General features: G+C 36.3%; 2 protein-coding genes and 1 pseudogene across 3 annotated transcripts in view; all 3 read left to right on the top strand.

Moving 5' to 3' along the window:
• Positions 1-18574, top strand: part of LOC120150329 — a 50417-nt gene extending 31843 nt beyond the window's left edge. Inside the window, exon 5 of one of the 2 annotated variants that reach the window (XM_039163021.1) lies at positions 18460-18574. In XM_039163021.1, coding sequence (XP_039018952.1) covers positions 18460-18516 — 57 coding nt within the window. In that variant the 3' untranslated portion in view covers positions 18517-18574. Of the gene's footprint in view, positions 1-391; positions 476-18459 lie in introns of those variants that run through there. The other variant, XM_039163022.1, reaches the window with a different exon arrangement.
• Positions 2137-4388, top strand: LOC120150506 (annotated as a pseudogene).
• On the top strand, positions 4390-5374 carry LOC120150327 (disease resistance protein RPM1-like). The gene is made up of 2 exons (XM_039163020.1): positions 4390-5202; positions 5300-5374. The coding sequence occupies exon 1, from the start codon at positions 4406-4408 to the stop codon at positions 5189-5191; it is 786 nt and encodes a 261-aa protein (XP_039018951.1). The 5' UTR covers positions 4390-4405; the 3' UTR covers positions 5192-5202; positions 5300-5374.
• Positions 18575-22535: the final 3961 nt, after the last annotated feature.

Raw genomic sequence — 22535 nt, 5'->3', positions numbered from 1 at the left:
GGCTTGGTGGCTCGGGAACTCGGAGGCGGTGGCAGTCTATGAAGGTTAGGGTTTCATACCCTAACTGGCCATTGATCTGGACCGTTGGATGGGTCCAGATCTAACAGTCCTTGATGATGCGGCATTGGATGATATATTTAGGGTTTTTTAAAACCCTAACTGGTCTGGGCCGATTCGTGTCCTTTCGGGTCGGGTCAATTGCTGGGTTGGGTCTGGGTTCCAGCTGATATCTGGGTTGCTAAGTGGGTTGTCTACAGTACGCTCATGCATTCACATTATCATTCATATACATTAATTTTCCTGTCTTAAGAAGTGAAAAATACAAAATAAAATGTTGCTTCAAAGGACCGATGATTGTACGCACTCTAATGGAACTCATTGTGTCATATAGGTTCAAGCTGTATACAATGCTATGAGAAGAGAGATAACTGGATGAAATACTTCTTGTAATTCAATCTTCATTCTTCATTATTCTTTCATTTTTCTCTGTAGAAAATGTGATCATGTCTAGGTCAATTTTATTGCTCTTCTCGATTTTCTTTTTAGTTTCTCGAGTAGTTAGCTTATGTTCTTTGATTAACCAAAAGGGCACCATCATATAGGCACAGTGAATCATCGTTGAAATATGTATGTAACACTTTGTTAAGACATGATGTCAGTATGCATTTGATTTTGTATACGGTATTCATTTTGTTAATCAGAAATTAGTATGCAAACAGTATACAATGTTTCATACCATTCTAGTCATACTTTGAAGATAAATGTGTGTACATATATCATCAACCCATCGATTAAGATCTCCCTGCTCGTTCTAGCCACACCGATAGGAGACACAAGATGTTGGCTTCCTCTTCGAGGAAACTTCAAGAACTGTGGTTCGGTTGAAGTTGAGGTTTCTGAAACAGTCGATTTGTTGCATGTTTCTTTTTCTTTTCTTTTGTTACGGTGTTCTTGATCTCGACATCTATCTTAATAGACTATTTAATCTTCTTCGTGCTTCACTCAAGATGATCTATTTCCTCCACGGATTTTTCATTCTCCATTGACGACGACGCTCCTAAATTAAGGGCTAAGTTTTGCACTTTGGTGTTGTCGGTGCTCCTTTGAGATCTTCACTCTTGAGCCGCTAGGCAAAGGGGGGACTTGAAGAGTTCTTCCTAGGTTTGTTCTCTCTTATAAGCATGTAAAGTACTTTTGTTTCATGGAAATTATAGTTCTCAAAACGAATACATATAGGTTTGTATTGATGTATAAATGAGGTGGTAATTTATTATGATTAATGCAGTGAAAAAGGAGATGATCATATTGACGATTTATGATCCAATTCGAAAGTTATTGGTTGGTGGGAATTCTTATTAAGAGGAGAATTGAGTTTTGAAAGTGAGAATTGAGAGAGAGAGAGTCGGTAAGAGTTTTTTTTTGTTAAAAAAATTGGTAAAGTACACAAATGATCTCTAATTGTTGCTTTGTTGAGTTATTCGACTATTAAAAGTTATAAAATGATATCTGATTATAGAACATTATTTTGTTGGGTCATCTGACTATTAAAAGTTACAAAATTGTCACTTGACTATTCACATGTTCCAAACTTGTCTTTTTCCGTTAAAAAATTGGCGGTCGACTGAACTGGACTGTTGATTGAGATATGATAAAATTTGATCTCATAATTATTTGAATTGTATTTTATAGACCGACTCTCCGTTTACATTATGTCATCGAGCCAATGCTTGAAACATTATGTTGTCGAGCCAGTGTTTAAAACCAACGACGGTACCAATAGAAATCATTAAAATATAATTTTATCATATTCCAGTCAACATGTTAACGTTCAGCTCAAACGACTGTTATATTTTTAACAACAAAGGACAAATTTAAAACATATAAATAGTTAGGTGACTATTTTATAATTTTTAATAGTCGGTGGATCATCTGTATACTTTACCCAAAAGTTACGAATACTATTATGCTAATAAAAGTTCATATGAGAGTAGTTTACCCTTTATTGTACTAATAAATCACCTTCATATTGATTAAAATAAATAAATCACTTCTATGTTCATTACGAAGACCGATCGTGGCCGTCCAGTCATAAAAGAGACTGTGAGTTGACTGTAAACTAAAACTCGCTATAATTAGTCTTCTTCTTCTTTCCTTCCCAGCCAACCCTAACCAACCACAGGTTTGAATTCAAGCAGTCCAAGTCTGAATGCTTTAAGGTTTGTGATTATAATCAATATGATAGTTTATTTGTCATAGCTTTAACTTTTATTTATAAATTATACAATAATTGGAATATGATTACAGAACTTTTCATGGCAACATGTTTTTCATTTGCATAGATAATTTAAAGATCATCTGATAACCGTCAAGCCTTTATCTCTAGAATTGGAAAGAATGGAGTTATCAAGCTCTCTAGATCTGTTAACGGGCAAGCTCGTCTCCGTTTTAGAAAAGGAAGCTTCCTTGCTGACAGAGGTTGGAGCTGAAATCGATGAAATCAAGCTTGAGCTCAAGGCCATTACAGCTTTCCTTGAGGATGTTGACACGAGCCTAGGAGTAGTACCCATCTCTGAAACCGATAAACAATGGGTCGCAAGCGTCAGAGACATTACCTATGAAGTTGAAGACGTGGTCGACGAATTCATGTTCCACTTCAACAAGCAACAACAATGGAGGGGTAAACCCACCAAGTTTTTCTTGAAGCTTATTCATTTTCCCAAGACTTTATTGTTCAGGCATCAAATAGCTGTCCAGTTACAAGATATCAACAAAAGAATCAAAAGCATTGCAGAGAGAAACCAACGATATCCGATTTCTCGATCAGAATCAAGAAAATCTGATAAGCAAATCCGAAGAGAATATCACCGTAACAACTGGGTGAAGAATCTGAGTGAATCTACTCTCTTTTTTAAAGATGTCGATCTTGTTGGAATCGACAAGGCACAAAATGAGTTACTGGGATGGCTGTTGGATGAAGAGGTTCAAAGGACCGTGATTTCTGTGGTTGGGATGGGCGGTCTAGGTAAAACAACTCTCGTCGCCAACACTTTCAACAAAAGTTGTCAAGCAACATTTCGATTGTTGTGCCTGGATCACTGTTTCACAACATATATTGTAACAGAACTATTCAAATGCATCATCAAAGAGCTCTACGGCAAGGCAAAAGAAAAGATGGATCCGGTGATCAACCTAGACTCCGTGAGTTATCGAGATTTGGTGGAGGCACTGGTGAACTTCTTGCAGCCAAGGAGGTATCTAATTGTGGTTGATGATGTTTGGAGCACTAATTTATGGCAAGATATCAGCATAGCACTTCCTGCCAATATGAATGGAAGCCGGATCTTGCTTACCACACGGAAGGACGACGTTGCTTCCTTTGAATTTGGAGTTGTAAAACACATCTTTCCTCTTAACACTTACCGTTTGAAGAGAGCATGACTCTTTTTTTCAAGAAATCTTTTGTTGGCAAAGGTGGACAATGCCCACCATATCTTGAACCTTCAGCAAGAAAGCTGGTTGCAAAATGTCAAGGCTTGCCATTAGCTATTGTGGCCTTGGGCGGTTTGATGGCTTCCAAGAGCTCGATTGCCGAATGGAATGGAGTTTATGACAACTTAAATCAGGAGCTAAGCGAAAATGATACATATTTTGAAAGGCTCAAGTATATTTCATTGCTTAGCTACCATGATTTGTCTTACACACTTAAACAATGTTTCTTATATTGTTGCATATTCCCAGAAGGTTATAAGATTAGACTTAAAAGGCTCATTAGACTTTGGATGGCTGAAGGCTTTGTTGAACCGCTAAAAGAAACACTTCCAGAAGTAGTTGCGGAGAGATATCTATCCGAGTTGATATGCAGAGGCTTGCTTCAAGTTGAGAAGAGGAATAAATCTGGGAGGCCCAGGGCATTTAAGATGCATGACATTTTGCGGGAGTTTGCTGTTTCCATATCAAAATCCATAAAGTTTGTTGCCAAATCTGATGGGAAAGAAGAAGTGGAAGACGATGGAATCCGTCGTTGGTCTATTGAAGCAAAGGAGAATGAAATGAAAGCTGCACGCAAGACTGCACTATCTCGGGTTCGTTCATTATTTGTTTTTGCTGTTGAAGAAACCTCTAAATCGTCCTTCAATAGACTGCCCTCTGGTTTTAAATTGATGAGAGTGTTGGATTTGGAAGACATTCCAATCGAGGAACTCCCAGACGAATTGATGAATTTATTCAATTTGAGATATCTTAACCTAAAAGGGACTCAAGCGAAAAAGCTTCCGAAATCCATCGGCAAGCTTTACAACTTACAGTTTCTACTTATGAAGCGGACTCAAATCAAAGAGCTTCCAGCAGGAATTGTGAAGTTGAAAAATCTTCGATTCCTTTTGCTTTTGGTTTCAATGTAAACCGAATGGCATTTGATTGTAAGTTTGGCCCAGTAGTTCCATCCAACATTTGTTTGCTAAGCAACTTACATGTTTTGAGCTTTGTGGACGCAAGAGGCGATTTCATCAAACAACTCAGCAAGATGGTACAATTGAGAAGACTTGGCGTTACCAATGTGAAGGAAGCTGATGAGAAATATTTATGCTCAGCCATTGCAAAAATGACACATCTTCAATCCTTAAAGGTGAAATCATGTAACGAAGATGAGCAAGTGAAGATGGACGCTCTTGAATCCGCTCCCCCTGACCTTCGGAAACTTGCGTTAGTCGGGAAACTGGAGAAGGTACCACACTGGTTTAACTCACTCGACAACCTCACAAGTTTGGTATTAAATTGGTCTAGATTGAGGGATGATTTTCTCCCTCACATCCAAGCATTGCCTAATCTTGTACAACTCAAACTACTAAATGTATACGAGGGAGAGCGATTAGACTTCCTTGAAGGATTCCAAAAGCTTAAGGTTTTAGCAATTGGGAGATGCCCTCGATTGAAAGAAATTTTGATCAACAGAGGAGTGATGCCTGGTCTTCAAGAGTTGTTCATTGCCGCATGCCAGGAGTTGACGACATTGCCGGATGATTGGGAAAGTCTACCTGATCTAAACGAAGTTTATTTGTCTGAGGTCTCGCCTGAGCTTATTCAGAAAATATGCAGATCAAAAGGGATGAATCAACAAACAATCAGATCCATCCAGTTAAGTAGGGAAGAAGGCATTGAAGCCATATTCAAAATAACGAGATGGTTTGAATAATCCTTCCAGACGTAAGTGGCACTACATTCAATAGCCCAAGCCATATTCATTCATTCATTCAGTTTACTCTACCAAACTGCCTGAAAATGCATTCCTTTTCTATTTCAGGGTATTGCGAGCACAACATGATTGATGATTCCAGAGTCTTTGTTCAGGTTCGAGCTCGTGTTTTATGTTTTGAAGAATGTTTTGTGTTTTGTTGTAAAATTGACATCTCTCTATTGATTTTGGTTTGTATAATCGTATTTTCCATAATCATTCTCTCAAACATTTGCTGTAAGATTGGACTTGATGCATCTTCTTATATAATAGTACTTGTTTTATTTTCTTTTTTCTTTTCAAACTATTTTTTAACCAATCAGTTATTTAAACCCATGCTGCTGCTGCAAGCCATTCGACCCGACCCTGCGCAAGTCCGACAGCCGATATCTCCATTGGACCAACGGGAACAAATGCACGCGATGCGACCCGTGCCGTTGCAAGTCGAACATCTCGGAAACGGGCCGGCCATGGGTTTTTGATCCATGACGGATTTGACTAAGACGACGCTGGCCAAGACGCTGAAGCCGGTAGCCACCTGAGTCAAAACGTTTGGAAACTTGTCGCCGGAGAAGATTTTTTCTCAATTCAACGGGATATGGAGCAGTGAGAGAAGACGAAAGAAACAGATAGCAGGCATAAAAACTGTATAAATTTGAGGAATAGAATGGAAAATAGTTGAGTTTTTTTATATAGAAAATTAAAATAATTGGCTGTGAATTTTAAGTAAAAATAAAATAAAAGTGGCATTCGAATTGTACACGTTAAGCCTATGGGTTTTTGGTGGTGCATATGGGGCTTTGGACTTTAGGGTTTTGGATTGTGGCTGAGTCCCACATGATAGGATAGAGATGGCAATGGGTTGAGTTAAAGCAAGTTTCTTTTATCAATTTAATTTATATTTTTAATTTTTATTAAATTTAAGTTAATTTTTTCTGATTTGATACAAAATATATATAAAAAATTTAGACTTAATTAAAAAATTAAATGTATAAAGAGATATATTATAACAATTATCTTTAAATATATAAAAGAAAATTATATTATTATTTTATATCAGATAAAGATATTTTCCCCTTAAATGTAAATCCATTTTAAAAAAAATTAATCTTATCGAGTTGGGTTAAAACCAATTGGATTCTGATCAAATTACCATCCCTAAATAAAATTATATGATAGAAATATTATATAAAAATTATAAATACAATATATATGAATCTTATTTGAAATTACTTTGATTTAAATTTATAAATAGTTTGATTATCAATTTACACGTTCATATGACTTAATTAATATAATTTTTAAGTTTGAGAATTCAATTGGATACTATTTTCATGGAGGGACTCAATTGACCTTTTTGGAAAAGTACAAGGATTAAAATATCCCTTAAACCAATAAGTTAATAGTATAAACTAAAGAGAAAATAACCCCAGTGACCAAAAATGCCTCATAATATACGATTTTAATCAACTTTTTTCGGATTTGCCAAAATGACTAACAAAATCGCAATGCGATCGCCATTTCGCAACGCGATCTCCAGCATCGTAAATCAGTTTCCAGATTCACAACGCGATTCTGACTATCGTAATGCGATTTTCCGGATTCGCGTTGCGATTTTCCCTATTCGCAATGCGAATACATAAATCGCAACGCGATAATACAAAATTGCAACGCGATTGTGACTATTGCAACGTGATGCTGACTTTCGCAACGCGATTCTGACTATCGCAACGCGATACTGACTTTCGCAACGCGATGCTGACTATCGTAACACGATTCTGAATATCGCAACGAGATACTGACTTTTGCAACGTGATGCTGACTTTCGCAACGTGATGCTGACTTTCGCAACGCGATTCTGACTATCGCAACACGATTCTGAAATTGCAACAGGTTTTGGTTTCGCAACACAAATGTTTTGGGTATATAACTACGCAGTAGCAGCAACTAATAACCTAAATCCCTAAATCACAACTCATTTCATCTCCATCTATCACTCTCTCCAGCGACATCATTCCCCATCCGGCAACAAGTTTTAGTTTCGCAGCTCGTTTGTTTAGTAAATTAATTTACAACCATGAAATCATCTAATGTTGAGCATGTTTGGATAGATTTCTGTTTTGGAGGGTCATGAGAGAATGTTCATGGAGTTTTACAATATATGTCTTTACCCATGAATCTTCAACTAAAACTGTCATTAAAAAAGTTAACTTATGAAACTCTAATGTTATATGTTTCAAAGAAATTGAATTTAGAGCTCCTGAGTGGATTTAGGTTATCTTATCAGAGGAAAGGTAAAGTTTATTTGTTATCCGACAATGAAGATGTTGAACGATTCATTGCTTACATTAGTGTTTCGCAAGATGATGTTACATTGTATGTTGTTGAACCTAGAAGTAGTGAATTTGGGTCAGTAGCGGGTAGTAATCAACTAAGTTTTTCAACCCCAGTTTATGGTGATCACAATGTACAACGTTGTTATCAACCTCAAACTTTAATGGTTCCACCACAATTTCATCACCAAGAAAATTTTGTTTCACCACATTTCCAATACCAAACACAATCTCAAAACCTATAACCTTTCCCTAATCCAAATCCCAATCAACTTTCAACACCAAATTCCGATTTTCGTATTGACCAGTTAGACGATGATGAGCCAACACAAAAAATTGTGAGTACTAGTTAGTATTCAAAATTTGATCTTGGTCAATACCCGAACTTTGATCTTGGTCAATACTCGGATTTTGATGATATTTTATAAGAAGAAACAGACCTTGCATGTAATGATTTTGATATTGGTCAATACCCAAATTTTGATGATGAAATAGCCGTTGCCGAGGAAGATGTTGTTGATGATAATGAGGAGGAAGTTACGACTGTGAATGAACATGTTGAACATCCATTATATAATTCATATAACCCTGAAGAAGAAAAAGAAGAAGAAGTCCCCGAAGAAAATGCCACGGGAGTATAATTGGAATATACTAGAATTACTTCAGATACCGGAAGAAGAGTTGGTAAATATAACAATTGATTGTTACACAAAAGTTATTCGTATCAAGAAAGATGATTGTTTTGATACAAAGGAAGACTTGAAAATATCTTTGTATACAAAATGTGTGGAAGATGACTATCAACTAAAAGTTAACAAATTAAGCAAAGATCATTTCGAAACAAGGTGTATGATTGAAAAAAATTGTACGTGGCGTATGATTGCAAAGAGGATAAAAGATTGTGAAATGTTTCAAGTTAGGACTTTTATTGATAAACATACATGTTCAAGAACCCAAGTTTTTCCTCACCATAGACAGGCAAACAAAAAGGTGTTGGGTGGTTTTCTGGCTGAGTTAATGTTTTTGAATGGAAGAGTATATCGGGGACATGAAATTATGACTGACATGAATGCTCGGTTCAAGATTAGTATCTCATATTCTCAAGCTTGGAGAGCCAAATGTTATGCCTTGGAATTGTTGAGGGTGTCGCCAGAAGCATCGTTTGCCCAACTGTCGGCTTATTGTCACAATTTAAAGCTGAAAAATCCTGGGTCGGTAACTCATATCAAAACAGATAGAGATGGACGCTTTGAGTTGTTGTTTATCGCCATTGGTGTTGCGGTTAGTAAATCAATATAATTTTGTTGACTCATTTCTGTTAGTTACATGCATTTCACATTTAAATAATTATATTTCTTGTGTATATTATTTTGTAGATTCGTTCGTTTATTACTTGCATGCGCCCAGTTATTATAGTTGACGAAGCACATTTGAAAGGTCGATACCTTGGAGTAAACTTATTAGCAGTAGCCATGGATGCTAACAATGGGATATTGCCAATAGCTTACGGGGTTGGCAAATCTGAAACTTCTGATTCATGGACATAGTTTATGGGGCATCTTAGGGATTACATAGGTCCTATTAGCAATCTGACAATCATATCCGATAGGGCAAACTCAATTGACAACGTTGTTAGAAGGTGTTTCCCAAATGCTTTTCATGGACTTTGTAGTGTTCATTTGTATAGAAATCTAAAATCAAGGTCTGCTGGTATAAAAAAGCACAAATGAACATACTGGAAGGCTTTAAAATCTTATCGGGAAGTGGATTTCAATAAGCATATAAATTGTTTAAGACATGTTTTGCCTCAATGTGCTCAAACACTAGAAGATGTCGGGTTTGAAAGATGGTCAAGAGTACATCAACTTGGAGCAAGATATGGTTTCATGACGTCTAATAGTGCATAATCAATCAACGCTCTAAGTCGTCATTCCCGAAAATTACCCATTACTATGTTAATAGAGTTTTTTCGAGCCTCTATTCAACAGCGGTACTACAAGAAAAGAAACCATGCATGTATTATTTCTTTAAATTCGTAACTTATCATATATTTTACTAACTATTATTTATTTAAATTTACAGGAACATTGGAACATCGTGTTACACCATGGACTGAAAAAAGATAACGAAACGTGTTGTGAAGTCAACGTCATGGAGAGTTGAACCATGTTCAAACACTTTGTTTGAAGTACTGGATAATAACTTAAATGAGATTGTCGATCTAAATGCAAAGACGTGTAGTTGTATGAAATGACAAACATCTGGTTATCCGCGTGGCCATGTTATAAAAGTTGCTCTTCATCTAAACCAAGATGATTCAAGCTCATACGCTATGGATTGCTACACTACAGAAGTATATCGACAGACTTATGCCGAGATTGTCTACCCTATTCCACATCCTTCTGAGTGGGACATACCAGATGACTTACAAATAGTTTTACCACCAGCCATGGACAAAAGGCTACCTGGCCGACCAAAAAGTCACGATCGTATACCGTCTAAGGGTGAAGAGAAGAAGAGATCGACATGTAGTCGGTGCCAGGAAAGTGGTCATACAAGGTTGACATGTGGATCACCAGTGCAATCACAATCATATTTTCCTCCACCAAAATATGGATCCGCTTTAAAATCCAAAGCTCATATGGTGTCAAGCAAAAGGCAATCAAAATCGCAATCATCTTCAAAATCCCAATCACAACCGGCTTCACCTTTTGGGACTATTAACTTAGGTGATTTTTAACATTTTCAGTTAGGCATGTATTAGTAACTTGAGTGTTTGGACATTGCTATGATCTGTTGCGAATTTACCTTCAACATGTCTTTTTTACCTTCCATGTGAGTACTTTATTCCAACCATGTGACAAGTGTGACAACCCCATCAACTCACAACTCAGCTTTTAACTCAATCAATATTGTCTTTTAGCTTGATGGTTCATAAAGCATGTTACTTGAACAATATTAATCAATTATGCAATTTCCATGTTCAATTTAACACTGCATTTCAAATTCATTTTATATGTAATTGGAGTTTGAATTTAAATTTCAATTTGAGTTTGAATTTAAATTTCAATTTGAGTTTGAATTTCAATATAAATTTCGGCTCCACTATAAATGTTAGCCCAAGCCAATATGCATGTTATCATTGATTATTCCTAATTTCCATTATTTTTTTCAACTTTAAATGCGAGGGAAATCCCGACCATCGTATTTTTTGGTCAACTTTAAAGCGTCAGAAACGTTTCAGGCATATGATCTGGGTGGTATACGAGAAATGCAACAAACGACAACTAAAAATCCCTATAATTGAGGGCTACAACTTGTAATAATTACAAAAATAATAAGTCTGAAATGCTTATGAGTACCACCCAAATCATAAGTCCGAAATGCTTCCGATGCTCATCAGAATCCAAAGCTCATATGGTGCCAAGCAAAAGGAAATCAAAATATACAACTTGAGTTTGAACATTGATATGACCTGTTCAGTTGTTATCATGTTGGGATTTTCTCGTGATTGATTTTTTGGATAGTTGGTCTCTTGCTTATTCAAGTGTCCTTAGCTTGTATTTATAGCTTTTAATGTGTTTGATGTTGTATCTACCGTGAACATTGATATGATCTATTCAATTGTTATCATATGGTGCCAAGCAAAAGGAAATGACTATCGCAACGCGAAAATGACTATCGCAACGCGAAAATGACTATCGCAACGGGAGAATCGCAATGCGAAATGAAAATCGCAACGCGAAACTAAAATCGCAACGCGAATTGGTTTCGCGTTACGATTTTAGTTTCGCGTTGCGATTTTCATTTCGTATTGCGATTCTCCCGTTGCGATAGTCATTTCCGCGTTGCGATAGTCTTTTTTGCATTCAACATAATGCAGCTTGAAATCAACAAATCAACTATTACATTTCAATCAATTAAACAACCACAAATAAGAATTATGTACACATCAATTAAACAAATCAACTGTTACAAATCAATTAAACAATCAAAAAATAATAATAATTCTTATTTCCTCATCAATTATTGACTCAACTTTTGCACCCATACATCCATTTCACGCAGCTCACTTCAGGATTAACCTGCAGAAACCAAACATTTGCTCAAACAAGACTTTCTACATATCTAAAACCTACAAACAACAAATTATTGAATTCTAGGTACTTAACCAAACATTTTCAAACCAAAAAGAGTATATATGTTAACAACACTTGCATTTGACTTACCAATTGTTTATGGACACTTTCATAACGCGGATGCAGGTAGGCAGCGTCTCCAATATATCGCTCTAGCCATAAAATATCGAAACCACAAGCCTACTGCACCTCTATCTCTATCGGTGGGAGGTAGAAACTCTATACTTTCTGTCGTCAAACGCTCCAAGCACAAGCATACGAGAGGACCACAATCCCATCTGGCTCCAGGAATTTGTTGTGGCGCGGTCTCATCTTTGACAACTGTAACATTGAATTTCTTTGGCTTCTTGTTTCCAGAATGAGTCCAATAATTAATCGCATCCAAGAATTTAGCCAAATGAGAGCTCCATCCCTTAATAATATCTCTCAAATCAGACAATGATATGTAATTTATCATGCTGTCATATACTATTATCTTCAGGGATGGGAGCTGAAGTTGGACGAGAAGTCAATGACGACGTTCCAAAACAGGGATAAACACCTGCAATCATAAGTAATAATTCATTCATTTGCGCACTTATTTATGAATACCTTTAAAAATTTTAAAAAATAAATATTAACCTTATCAGCCTCCCACCATGCAGGATAAAGTTTAGCTTGTCCATTTCCCAACGCAAATGATTCATCATGTTGATTCTTCAAGTGAACTATGTGAAAAGACGTCGGCATAATTGTATATCGCATATTTTTTTTATTTTTCCTAATTTTTCTTATTACAAGAAGACGTGACACCCATGCATCAATATGCTGTTTTACAAAAAAAATACATATATTAGTGAATTACATAAATTTAAAAAAATTAATCAAAATGAAATATAAGAAAAATATAAGACTTACCCCCCCATCGAAATAGCCATTGTCTTCAACCCCTAATAACACACCCCACCAAGACCGATCAAGAAACATATACATATCATCGTTGAGTTTGTATATGTCCGCGAAACAAACCTTGCTCCGCTCATGTAGATAAAAATCAACTGCGGTTTTAGCCCAAAGGGTATTATCCAGAATTGTTTCCGGTAGTTGTCTCCTCTCCACTTCAGATACCGGAAGGATATTGGCCGGTAACTCATACGAGAGTCAACTCTCATCCATCATGTCCGGCAACGGTGGGGGTTTCTCAATAATTCGACATATTAGCCCATGTGAATCGGGCTCTGGAATGGTGGGAGAGACCTCTTCAACGATGACAGTGGCCTCTTGAACGGTGGGAGGGGACTCTTGAGGGATGATAGGGGCGTCTTGAACGATTGGAGGGGACTCTTGAGGGATGACAGGTGAGTCGGGCTTCTTCTTGCGGAGTCTTCGCACTATTGGGGTGAACAGAGACGTAATAGCACGTGTACGCCGTCTGATGCGTGAACTCTGTTGTGCAAGAAAAACTCGACGTAAAGCATCCACCTTATCGGGCCGCTAAAAAAATTAATACATAAATCAGTAAATAAACAGACATTATATTAAACAGTGAAAACAAAGGCAAATATGTTTCAAACTTGCAATGTATTCACCCAAGTCATTATTCTATCATAGTTCACAAAATGCATCAGATAATATTTCAGAAGTAAACACTTATATAAACATTTAAAAGGATAACATATAGGTTTAGTGCAGGTTCAATTAGAACATAAAGAGTAGTAGTTTATTCTTGAAACTTAAATTTTCAACACTGTGAAGTTAGTATTTGTCTTTGTCTTTTGGTTGAAGTAATTCAATTCATTCAAGTTTCAATTTGCAGAAGAAGAATAGAATCTGAAACTTAAAATCGCAACACGAATGACTATCGCAACGCGAAAATGACTATCGCAACGAGAGAATTGAAATGTGAAATGACTATCGCAACGTGAATTTGACTATCGCAACGAGATAATCGCAATGCAATTTTCATTTCGCATTGCGATTCTTTCGTTTCGATAGTCATTTTTGCGTTGCGATAGTTATTTTTGCATTGCGATTCTCTCGTTGCGATAGTCATTTTCGCGTTACGAAAGTAAACTATTCTTCTTCTGCAAATTGAAACTTGAATGGATTGTATTACTTCAACCAAAAGACAACCAAAAATAAATACTAACTTCATAGGGTTAAAGAATAAACAGTTTAGCAGTATTGGCAGCAACCAAATGAATTTACTAAGCAATCTAAGTGAAATTACGAGTATATTTATCATCAAGTTAAATATGAAAAATATTAAACTAACCTCGTTGCGTAGAGTATTAACCTCGTTCTGCAACGATGCTACCATATCAAATGGAGCTACTACCTCACCACGTAAAGTAGACACCTCAATATGCCATGCACCATTATCATCGCGTAGAGTACCGACCTCCTCACGTAAGGCATTGACCTCAGTACGTAACTCCCCTAACTCATCCCATTGAGATGGAGAACAGGGAGATAAACGTCGTGACATCTTTGTCGGTCGCCTATCATGAGGTGATGGTGGAGAAGAGTCTCGATGATGTGACATAATAGGTGATGGCTCTCGTTGTAGAGGTGTATACTTGGGTCGATCAGGTGATGGCTCTGGGTGAGGTGATGGCTCTCGAAGTGGTGGCTGCTCATCATCCGTGCCATCAAAAAAACGTTTACTAACTTGCCACCAATCTGTGGCAAGCTCAGCTTCCGTGGGTGTCAGCCTCTGTAATGGAGTGTTGGCCTCCTAACAATATAAAAGCAAAAACCAAAGTTAAACGTGTACTAGTAATAACTTGTTTATAAACATATGGTAGTATTTATGTTAACTTACATTATTTATTGTCGTATACCGTAGTAAATCTTCCCATTGCAAGATCTGTTTCCTCTTCTAGGAAATAGCCCTGGGAATATCATTTGAAGTTTTTAATGCATATGTTTGCATGGCGGGAAATGCCTCAAATATCCAAATCTACAAACAATATAATACACAAACATTAGTAATTGTTAAATAATTAATTATAATTTTGGAAACATTATATAAAAATTCTTACTTTAAAGGCCCAAATAAAGCCTGACAAAGTGTATTTGGAACCATCGCCACGCAAACTTTTGCGGTCATCAAAGGCAGACGACAACTTATTCCAGGTAGCTTTCCATAAATACGAACCCCACAGAAACAGGTTCCATGTATCTAGGTCCTCTACCAATTTAATTAGATCATTAGGAATAGGTTGTATGGTCTCTCTGCCTAAAAAGCAGACATGCAAAAGTATTAGAAGGTATACTCGGATAACATCGACGTCATTCATCCGGGTAAAACCATCTTTCTTATTCAATAATCTCGTCAAGTCTTCCACGTGTAGATTCGGCTTCTCCATTGACAGCTCAGGAAAAACCCGGGATAACCATGATGGGCGGGTAATATGTCTAGTGCACCGACCTACATCATCGTGTCCGAAGCGTAGACCAGTGATTAAGCAAAACTCCTCCCGCCCAAAACACGTATACGCCGGTGGAAAATCAAACCATATCTCTTCATCACGACGTTGTACAGTCTCTGGTAGATCGCTAGTCATGGTTTGAAGAAACAGATGTGTCAACATCGCATCTCCACCCGGATGTTGTACTTTCAGCCATGGCCCGAAACAAGTATCCTCAAACATTTTTCTTTGTGCAGGTGAAAGCTTCGACGCAATTGTTTTGGCCAGGCTTACTTTATTTCTTAAGGTCAATTGAGCCGAATAAAAGTTCTACAAAAACAATAAACATACCAAGTTAGATATACCAAAAACTACACTGTGAAGATATACCAAGAACAATAAACATAAAGAGTAGTAGTTTATTCTTCAAACTTAAATTTGCAACACTGTGAATTTAATATTTGTCTTTGTTTTTTGGTTAAAGTAATGCAATTCATTCAAGTTTCAATTTGCAGAAGAAGAATAGTTTCTGAAACTTAAAATCGCAACGACAAAATGACTATCGCAACACAAAAATGACTATCGCAACGCGGAATTGACTATTGCAACGAGAGAATCGCAATGCGAATTGAAATCACAACGAGAAAATGGCAATGCGGAAATGAAAATCGCAACGCGAATTTGGTTTCGCGTTGCGATTTCAATTCGTATTGCGATTCTCTCGTTGCGATAGTCAATTTCGCGTTGCGATAGTCAATTCCACGTTGCGATAGTCAATTTCGTGTTGCGATAGTCATTTTGTCGTTGCGATTCTCATTTCGTGTTGCGATTCTCGGTTTCAAATACTAAAATTGAAACTTGAATGGATTGCATTACTTAAACCAAAAGATAAAACAAAGACAAATACTAACTTCACAGGGTTAAAGACTAAACAGTTTAGCAGTATTGGCAGCAATCGAATGAATTTAATAAGCAATCTAAATGAAATGTTTAATCTATTATTGAAATTACCAGTAAACTTATCATCAATTTCAATATGAAAAACCTAATAATAATGCAAAATTTTCAAAATAAAAATAATTAAAAAAACTAACCCTCGGTGGTTGATTTTGTTGATTTTCCATTTATGACCGTGAATGATTGTGAGGGTGGCTCTGAGAGATGGAGATAGACGGATTTCGCCGGAGATGGAGATGGATTTCGTCGGAGATGGGGACGGATGTCGCCGTAGAGAGTGAGAGATGGAGATGGGACTGAGTTGTGATTTTAGGTTTTAGGTTATGAGTTGCGATTACAGGATATACTGTGGACGGTTCAGTGCTCCAATATATTAATATTCATGTTTGGAATTTGAAAATAAAATACGCGTTGCGATACTAATGACGCTTTGAAAATCGCATTGCGATTTTGTATTATCGCGTTGCGATAGTCAGAATCGCGTTGCGAAAGTCAGCATCGTGTTGCGAAAGTCAGTATCGCGTTGCGATAGTCACAATCGCGTTGCGATTTTTTATTATCGTGTTGCGATTTACGTATTCGCATTGCGAATAGGGAAAATCGCATTGCGATAGTCAGAATCGCGTTGCGAACCTGGAAACTGATTTGCGATGCTGGAGATCGCGTTGCAAAATGGCGATCGCATTGCGATTTTGTTGGTCATTTTGGCAAATCCGGAAAAAATTGGTTAAAATCATATATTATAAGGCATTTTTGGTCACTGAGGTTATTTTCTCTAAACTAAAGCACACTTTCCGTATAAGTAATTCATTTGCCAAAGAATTGTTGAAGGGTTTTATTGGGTATAAGAATTAGGAAGGGGAGTTTTGGCCAAATAATTCCCCTTCCCCCCTACAAAATTGTTGAGTACATTTCTACATAATTAATAAGCAAGCAGCTTAAGCATGGATTGAAAATGCCATGGACATTATACACTTGTAAGTTGAAACACTAAACTGAACTAACTGAGAAAATTTGGATAATCCATTTTTCCTTTCTTTTTTTCATACCCAGAATAGAAGATGACCATTTGTTTACTTCAGTCTGCTTCCATATCATCAAGGTGACCATTTGAAGTCATGCATCGGGGTTTAGGGTTTACGATGTATAGTAAATTAAATTTGATTGGCTTATTCGTGTAGTTTAAGCTCAATTTGACTCCATTACACGTGCAAGGTCCATTTAACATAGTTAAAGCAAGGGTAATCACGTAACTTCGAGTAGTGAGAAGGCGAGCGAAAATTTGGGGCGCGCCCATAACAAACCAGTGAAAGAGAAAAAAATATCGTTAATTTAATGGATGGAGCCTTCGTATGTAATGGAATCCCAGAGAATTGGAATCAAATTCAAAACAATAAAACACACACTAAAGAATAAGGATCTGAGATGGCGTGCAGAATGGTATTGCGTTCCGTCTCCGCAACGGAGGCGTGGAGGCCTCTGCGGCGGAGCTGGGATTTCCTTTCGTTGAGGAGCTTTGCCGCTGCCAAGAGAGGGAGCGGCGGCATTTACGGGACGGCGGTCGTTAGGGCTCGAGACGTTCACTTTTGGAACGGGATTCCGAAACTGCGTTGCTCTCGGAATGAAACGCCGTCTTCCAAATCCGAGGAGGATGAACTTGACCAAGGGCCGCCTCAGGAAGCCGTTCTCAAAGCAATTTCAGGTTCCCTTCCACTTTTGGATTAAAGTTGTTTTCTTTTTTTCGAGATAAATATATTTTTCTTATGTAGGAAAAAGGTTGATGTAGCTTTTATTAGTGAGAAATTGAACCAAATGCCAACGAAAATTACATTTGAAATAGTTCAAGTAGGATAGAGTCAAGAGAAGTATAATTTAATTAATCTAATTCTGTTTAGCAGCATCAAAGCAGAAACTTTTGAGCAATAATATTGAAAGAAGTTTTTTGCTCTAATTATTATTTCTTCTGGAGTGTCCTCGTAGGATGCATATTTAGACATCAGTACGGGGACATGACTTTCTAAGAATTTCTCCAAAAGTATAGAACAACTTCTAACAAATTTGGACAAAAGTATTTTCATATTCGTTATTCACATACGAGTTCGAGTAAGAGGAACTACTCCACCTTGAAAGGTAAATGACTTGGTTCTTTAGATAGATCTTATTGTATACATGTCTGAAGTGTCCCCCCAACACCCTTTCTCTCTCTCTCACACACACACGCGCGCACACACAATAAGCATACATGCAAACATACCATGGAATTTTCCTAATATGTACGCTCATGCATTCACATTATCATTCGTATACATTAATTTTCCTGTCTTAAGAAGTGAAAAATACAAAATAAAATGTTGCTTCAAAGGACCGATGATTGTACGCACTCTAATGGAACTCATTGTGTCATATAGGTTCAAGCTGTATACAATGCTATGAGAAGAGATAACCGGATGAAATACTTCTTGTAATACATTCTTCATTCTTCATTATTCTTTCCTTTTTCTCTGTAGAAAATGTGATCATGTCTAGGTCAATTTTATTGCTCTTCTCGATTTTCTTTTTAGTTTCTCGAGTAGTTAGCTTATGTTCTTTGATTAACCAAAAGGGCACCATCATATAGGCACAGTGAATCATCGTTGAAATATGTATGCAACACTTTGTTAAGACATGATGTCAGTCTGTATTTGATTTTGTATACGGTATTCATTTTGTTAATCAGAAATTAGTATGCAAACAGTATACAATGTTTCATACCATTCTAGTCATACTTTGAAGATAAATGTGTGTACATATATCATCAACCCATCGATTAAGATCTCCCTGCTCGTTCTAGCCTCACCGATAGGAGACACAAGATGTTGGCTTCCTCTTCGAGGAAACGTCAGGAACTGTGGTTCGGTTGAAGTTGAGGTTTCTGAAACAGTCGATTTGTTGCATGTTTCTTTTTCTTTTCTTTTGTTACGGTGTTCTTGATCTCGACATCTATCTTAGTAGACTATTTAATCTTCTTCGTGCTTCACTCAAGATGATCTATTTCCTCCACGGATTTTTCATTCTCCATTGACGACGACGCTCCTAAATTAAGGGCTAAGTTTTGCACTTTGGTGTTGTCGGTGCTCCTTTGAGATCTTCACTCTTGAGCCGCTAGGCAAAGGGGGGACTTGAAGAGGTCTTCCTAGGTTTGTTCTCTCTTATAAGCATGTAAAGTACTTTTGTGTCATGGAAATTATAGTTCTCAAAACGAATACATATAGGTTTGTATTGATGTATAAATGAGGTGGTAATTTATTATGATTAATGCAGTGAAAAAGGAGATGATCATATTGACGATTTATGATCCAATTCGAAAGTTATTGGTTGGTGGGAATTCTTATTAAGAGGAGAATTGAGTTTTGAAAGTGAGAATTGAGAGAGAGAGTCGGTAAGAGTTTTTTTTTGTTAAAAAAATTGGTAAAGTAAACAAATGGTCCCTAATGGTTGCTTTGTTGAGTTATTCGATTATTAAAAGTTACAAAATGATTTCCGATTATCGGACATTGTTTTGTTGGGTCCCCGACTATTAAAAGTTACAAAATTATCACTTGACTTTTCAAATGTTCCAAACTCGTCTTTTTCCGTTAAAAAATTGGCGGTCGACTGAACTGGACTGTTGATTGAGATATGATAAAATTTGATCTCATAATTATTTGAGTTGTATTTTATGGACCGACTCTCCGTTTACATTATGTCATTGAGCCAATGTTTGAAACATTATGTCATCGAGCCAGTGTTTAAAAGCAACGACGGTACCAATAGACATCATTAATGTAGACACCCATTTTCGTCTCATTTTTTTTATTTATTTTTTATATATACATATATATATATATATATATATATATATAACCAATAGACATCATTAATGTAGACACCCATTTTCGTCTCATTTTTTTTATTTATTTTTTATATATACATATATATATATATATATATATATATAATATATAGTTTTGAAAATATATTTGAAACATTTATATATTATATAGTTTTTAAAACACTTTGAAAATAAATATAATATATAGTTTTTAAAACGTTTTTGAAAATATATATTATATGGTTTTAAAAACATTTTTAAAATAAATATAATTTTTAAAAAGAAACATTTTGAAAACATATATATATTATATAGTTTTGAAATCATTTTGAAAACTTATAATATATAGTTTTAAAAACATTTTTGAAAACTATATAATTTTGAAAACGTTTTTAAAAAATATATATATTTTAAAATACTTTTGAAAATATATATATAGTTTGTAGAAAATATTTTATATTATTATTATTATCGTTGTTATTTATTTTTATTTATTTATTTTTATTAATTTTATTTTCATTTTAATTGTCCAGGTCCATTTTGGGGTCCAAGTGAGCCAAGTTGGGCCTGACCCAGCCCAGAGCTCAGATTAGGGTTCCAACGTCTGTCATAGCGCTGTAACTGGGGATTGGGGTTTGAAAAACCCTAAGATATCATTTGGGTCAACACAGGGTGCAATGGCGCCACACAGAGGTAACCGAATGGTCAAGAGGCGAAACGACCGGCCGAAAATCCAGGGACTGACCCATCCCGGGATGACCGGCCACAACAGCAACAACCCCCTTTTTTTGGGACTCATAACGACCGGTGGGGGTTATAAAAGCCCGGTGAGGCCATGCAACGGGGGAACAGGATCATCGAGAACCATTGAAGACAGTAAACCGAAGAACCATCAACAGTACCCAAAATCGATAGAGACCACCACGGTCAAACAAATCGAAAGTCAGTACACAATACACTACCAGAGAAACTCTAAGCCAAAAAACATCATCAAAGCCAAACACAGTAAACCAAAACCATCTACACCAAATATCACCAAAACCAACGAACAGAGAGAGAACAGTAAGCCAAGAAACATATAAACCAAAGGCCGAAAAGCCCCACAACAGTAAATCCAAGCAAGTAAAAATCTAAACAAAAACGAGGATATCGTCGAGACAGGAGCACGCCGGGAAGCCGAGAAGACTCATCGGAAAAGGTACAAGACGAAGCTTTGAGCGTAGATCTACGCTTATGGGGGGATTTATTGAGTGTTAAGGTTTCGGTTTTGGTTTGAGAGCGTTGAGACGAGTGTTTCAGGGTGAGTTTTGGTTTGTCGGCCTCCGCGAGCGGCGGCGGCAGCGGCGACCGAAAATCGCCAAGGGATAGGAGCCGAGAGCCTTCTATCGTTTGAGAGAGATGAGATTTTTAAGAGAATGCTGAAAATGAAGTGAAAATGGGCTTGGTTGGATATATATATAGCAGGGACCATTATGCAAATAGAAGATTCTTAAATTCTCTCCGCAGTCCCTGCTGTTTTGAGTCGCATTAAAATCCGACCACCGTTTGTAATTCTACCTCCAGATTCTGAATTCATTCAATTTAGTCCTTATTTATGCTTTATGAATTAACCCTCTAATTTTGCTTTTTTACAGATTGGGTTTTAGTATCAATTTCAGTGCACAAAGTCTAATTTAATTCATTTTGATCCTTTTATTTATTTACTTTATTTTGTTTTTGTTTCTAACATTTTCTAATTTCAAACTTTAACCCTTTATTCATTTCTTTTATTATTTTATTTTATTATTATTATTTCTTTCCCATATTACACTTTTCACTTTTTCCTGTTATTTTATTTACTTTTAAAAGTTAACGTTTTTAATATTCGTTCTAATTATTATTATTTTTTAATATTCTATTTTATTTTTATTTTTCCCTATCTCGTTTTCTTCACTTTTGATCCTTTTTTATTCTTTTATTTATTTTGACATTAGTATTTTTTAAATATTCTTGCCATTTGATTTATATTCATTTATTTATTTATTATTTTATTTTTCCTAATTTATTATTTATTTGTTATTTTTTTTCTAACATCTTCGACTCATTGTTTTCAGAAATTCCAATCGATCAAAGGTAAGTAATTCGAATCGAATGTTTTAAATTTCAATTCAAATTTTAATTTTCGCAATTAAAGACAACCGGCAAATTAATTGGTACCGAAAGGGCGGTTCAAGGGTGCTAATCCTTCCTTGACCGTAACCGACTCCCGAACCCGACACGTTTCTGGTACAACGAAGATCAGGTAAGATGGTGTCCGACCCACCTAAATTCGTTTTAAATTGGTCGGTGGCGACTCCAATCCACATTTTACAAGTCGAAGCCCAATTCCGGGCCCCAACCGAAAGACGGTTCCGACAATTAAAATATAATTTTATCATATCACAGTCAACATGTTAACGTTCAGCTCAAACGGCTGTTATATTTTTAACAACAAAGGACAAAATTAAAACATATAAATAGTTAGGTGACTATTTTATAATTTTTAATAGTCGGTGGATCATCTATATACTTTACCCAAAAGTTAATATACTCCGAATACTATTATGCTAATAAAAGTTCACATGAGAGTAGTTTACCCTTTATTGTACTAATAAA

This window comes from Hibiscus syriacus, unplaced genomic scaffold (genome assembly GCF_006381635.1).
Source record: "Hibiscus syriacus cultivar Baekdansim isolate YM2019G1 unplaced genomic scaffold, ASM638163v2 tig00111022_pilon, whole genome shotgun sequence".
Lineage (NCBI taxonomy): Eukaryota > Viridiplantae > Streptophyta > Magnoliopsida > Malvales > Malvaceae > Hibiscus > Hibiscus syriacus.
Note: the sequence above shows the minus strand (reverse complement) of the source record. Positions and strands in the feature narration are given on the sequence as shown.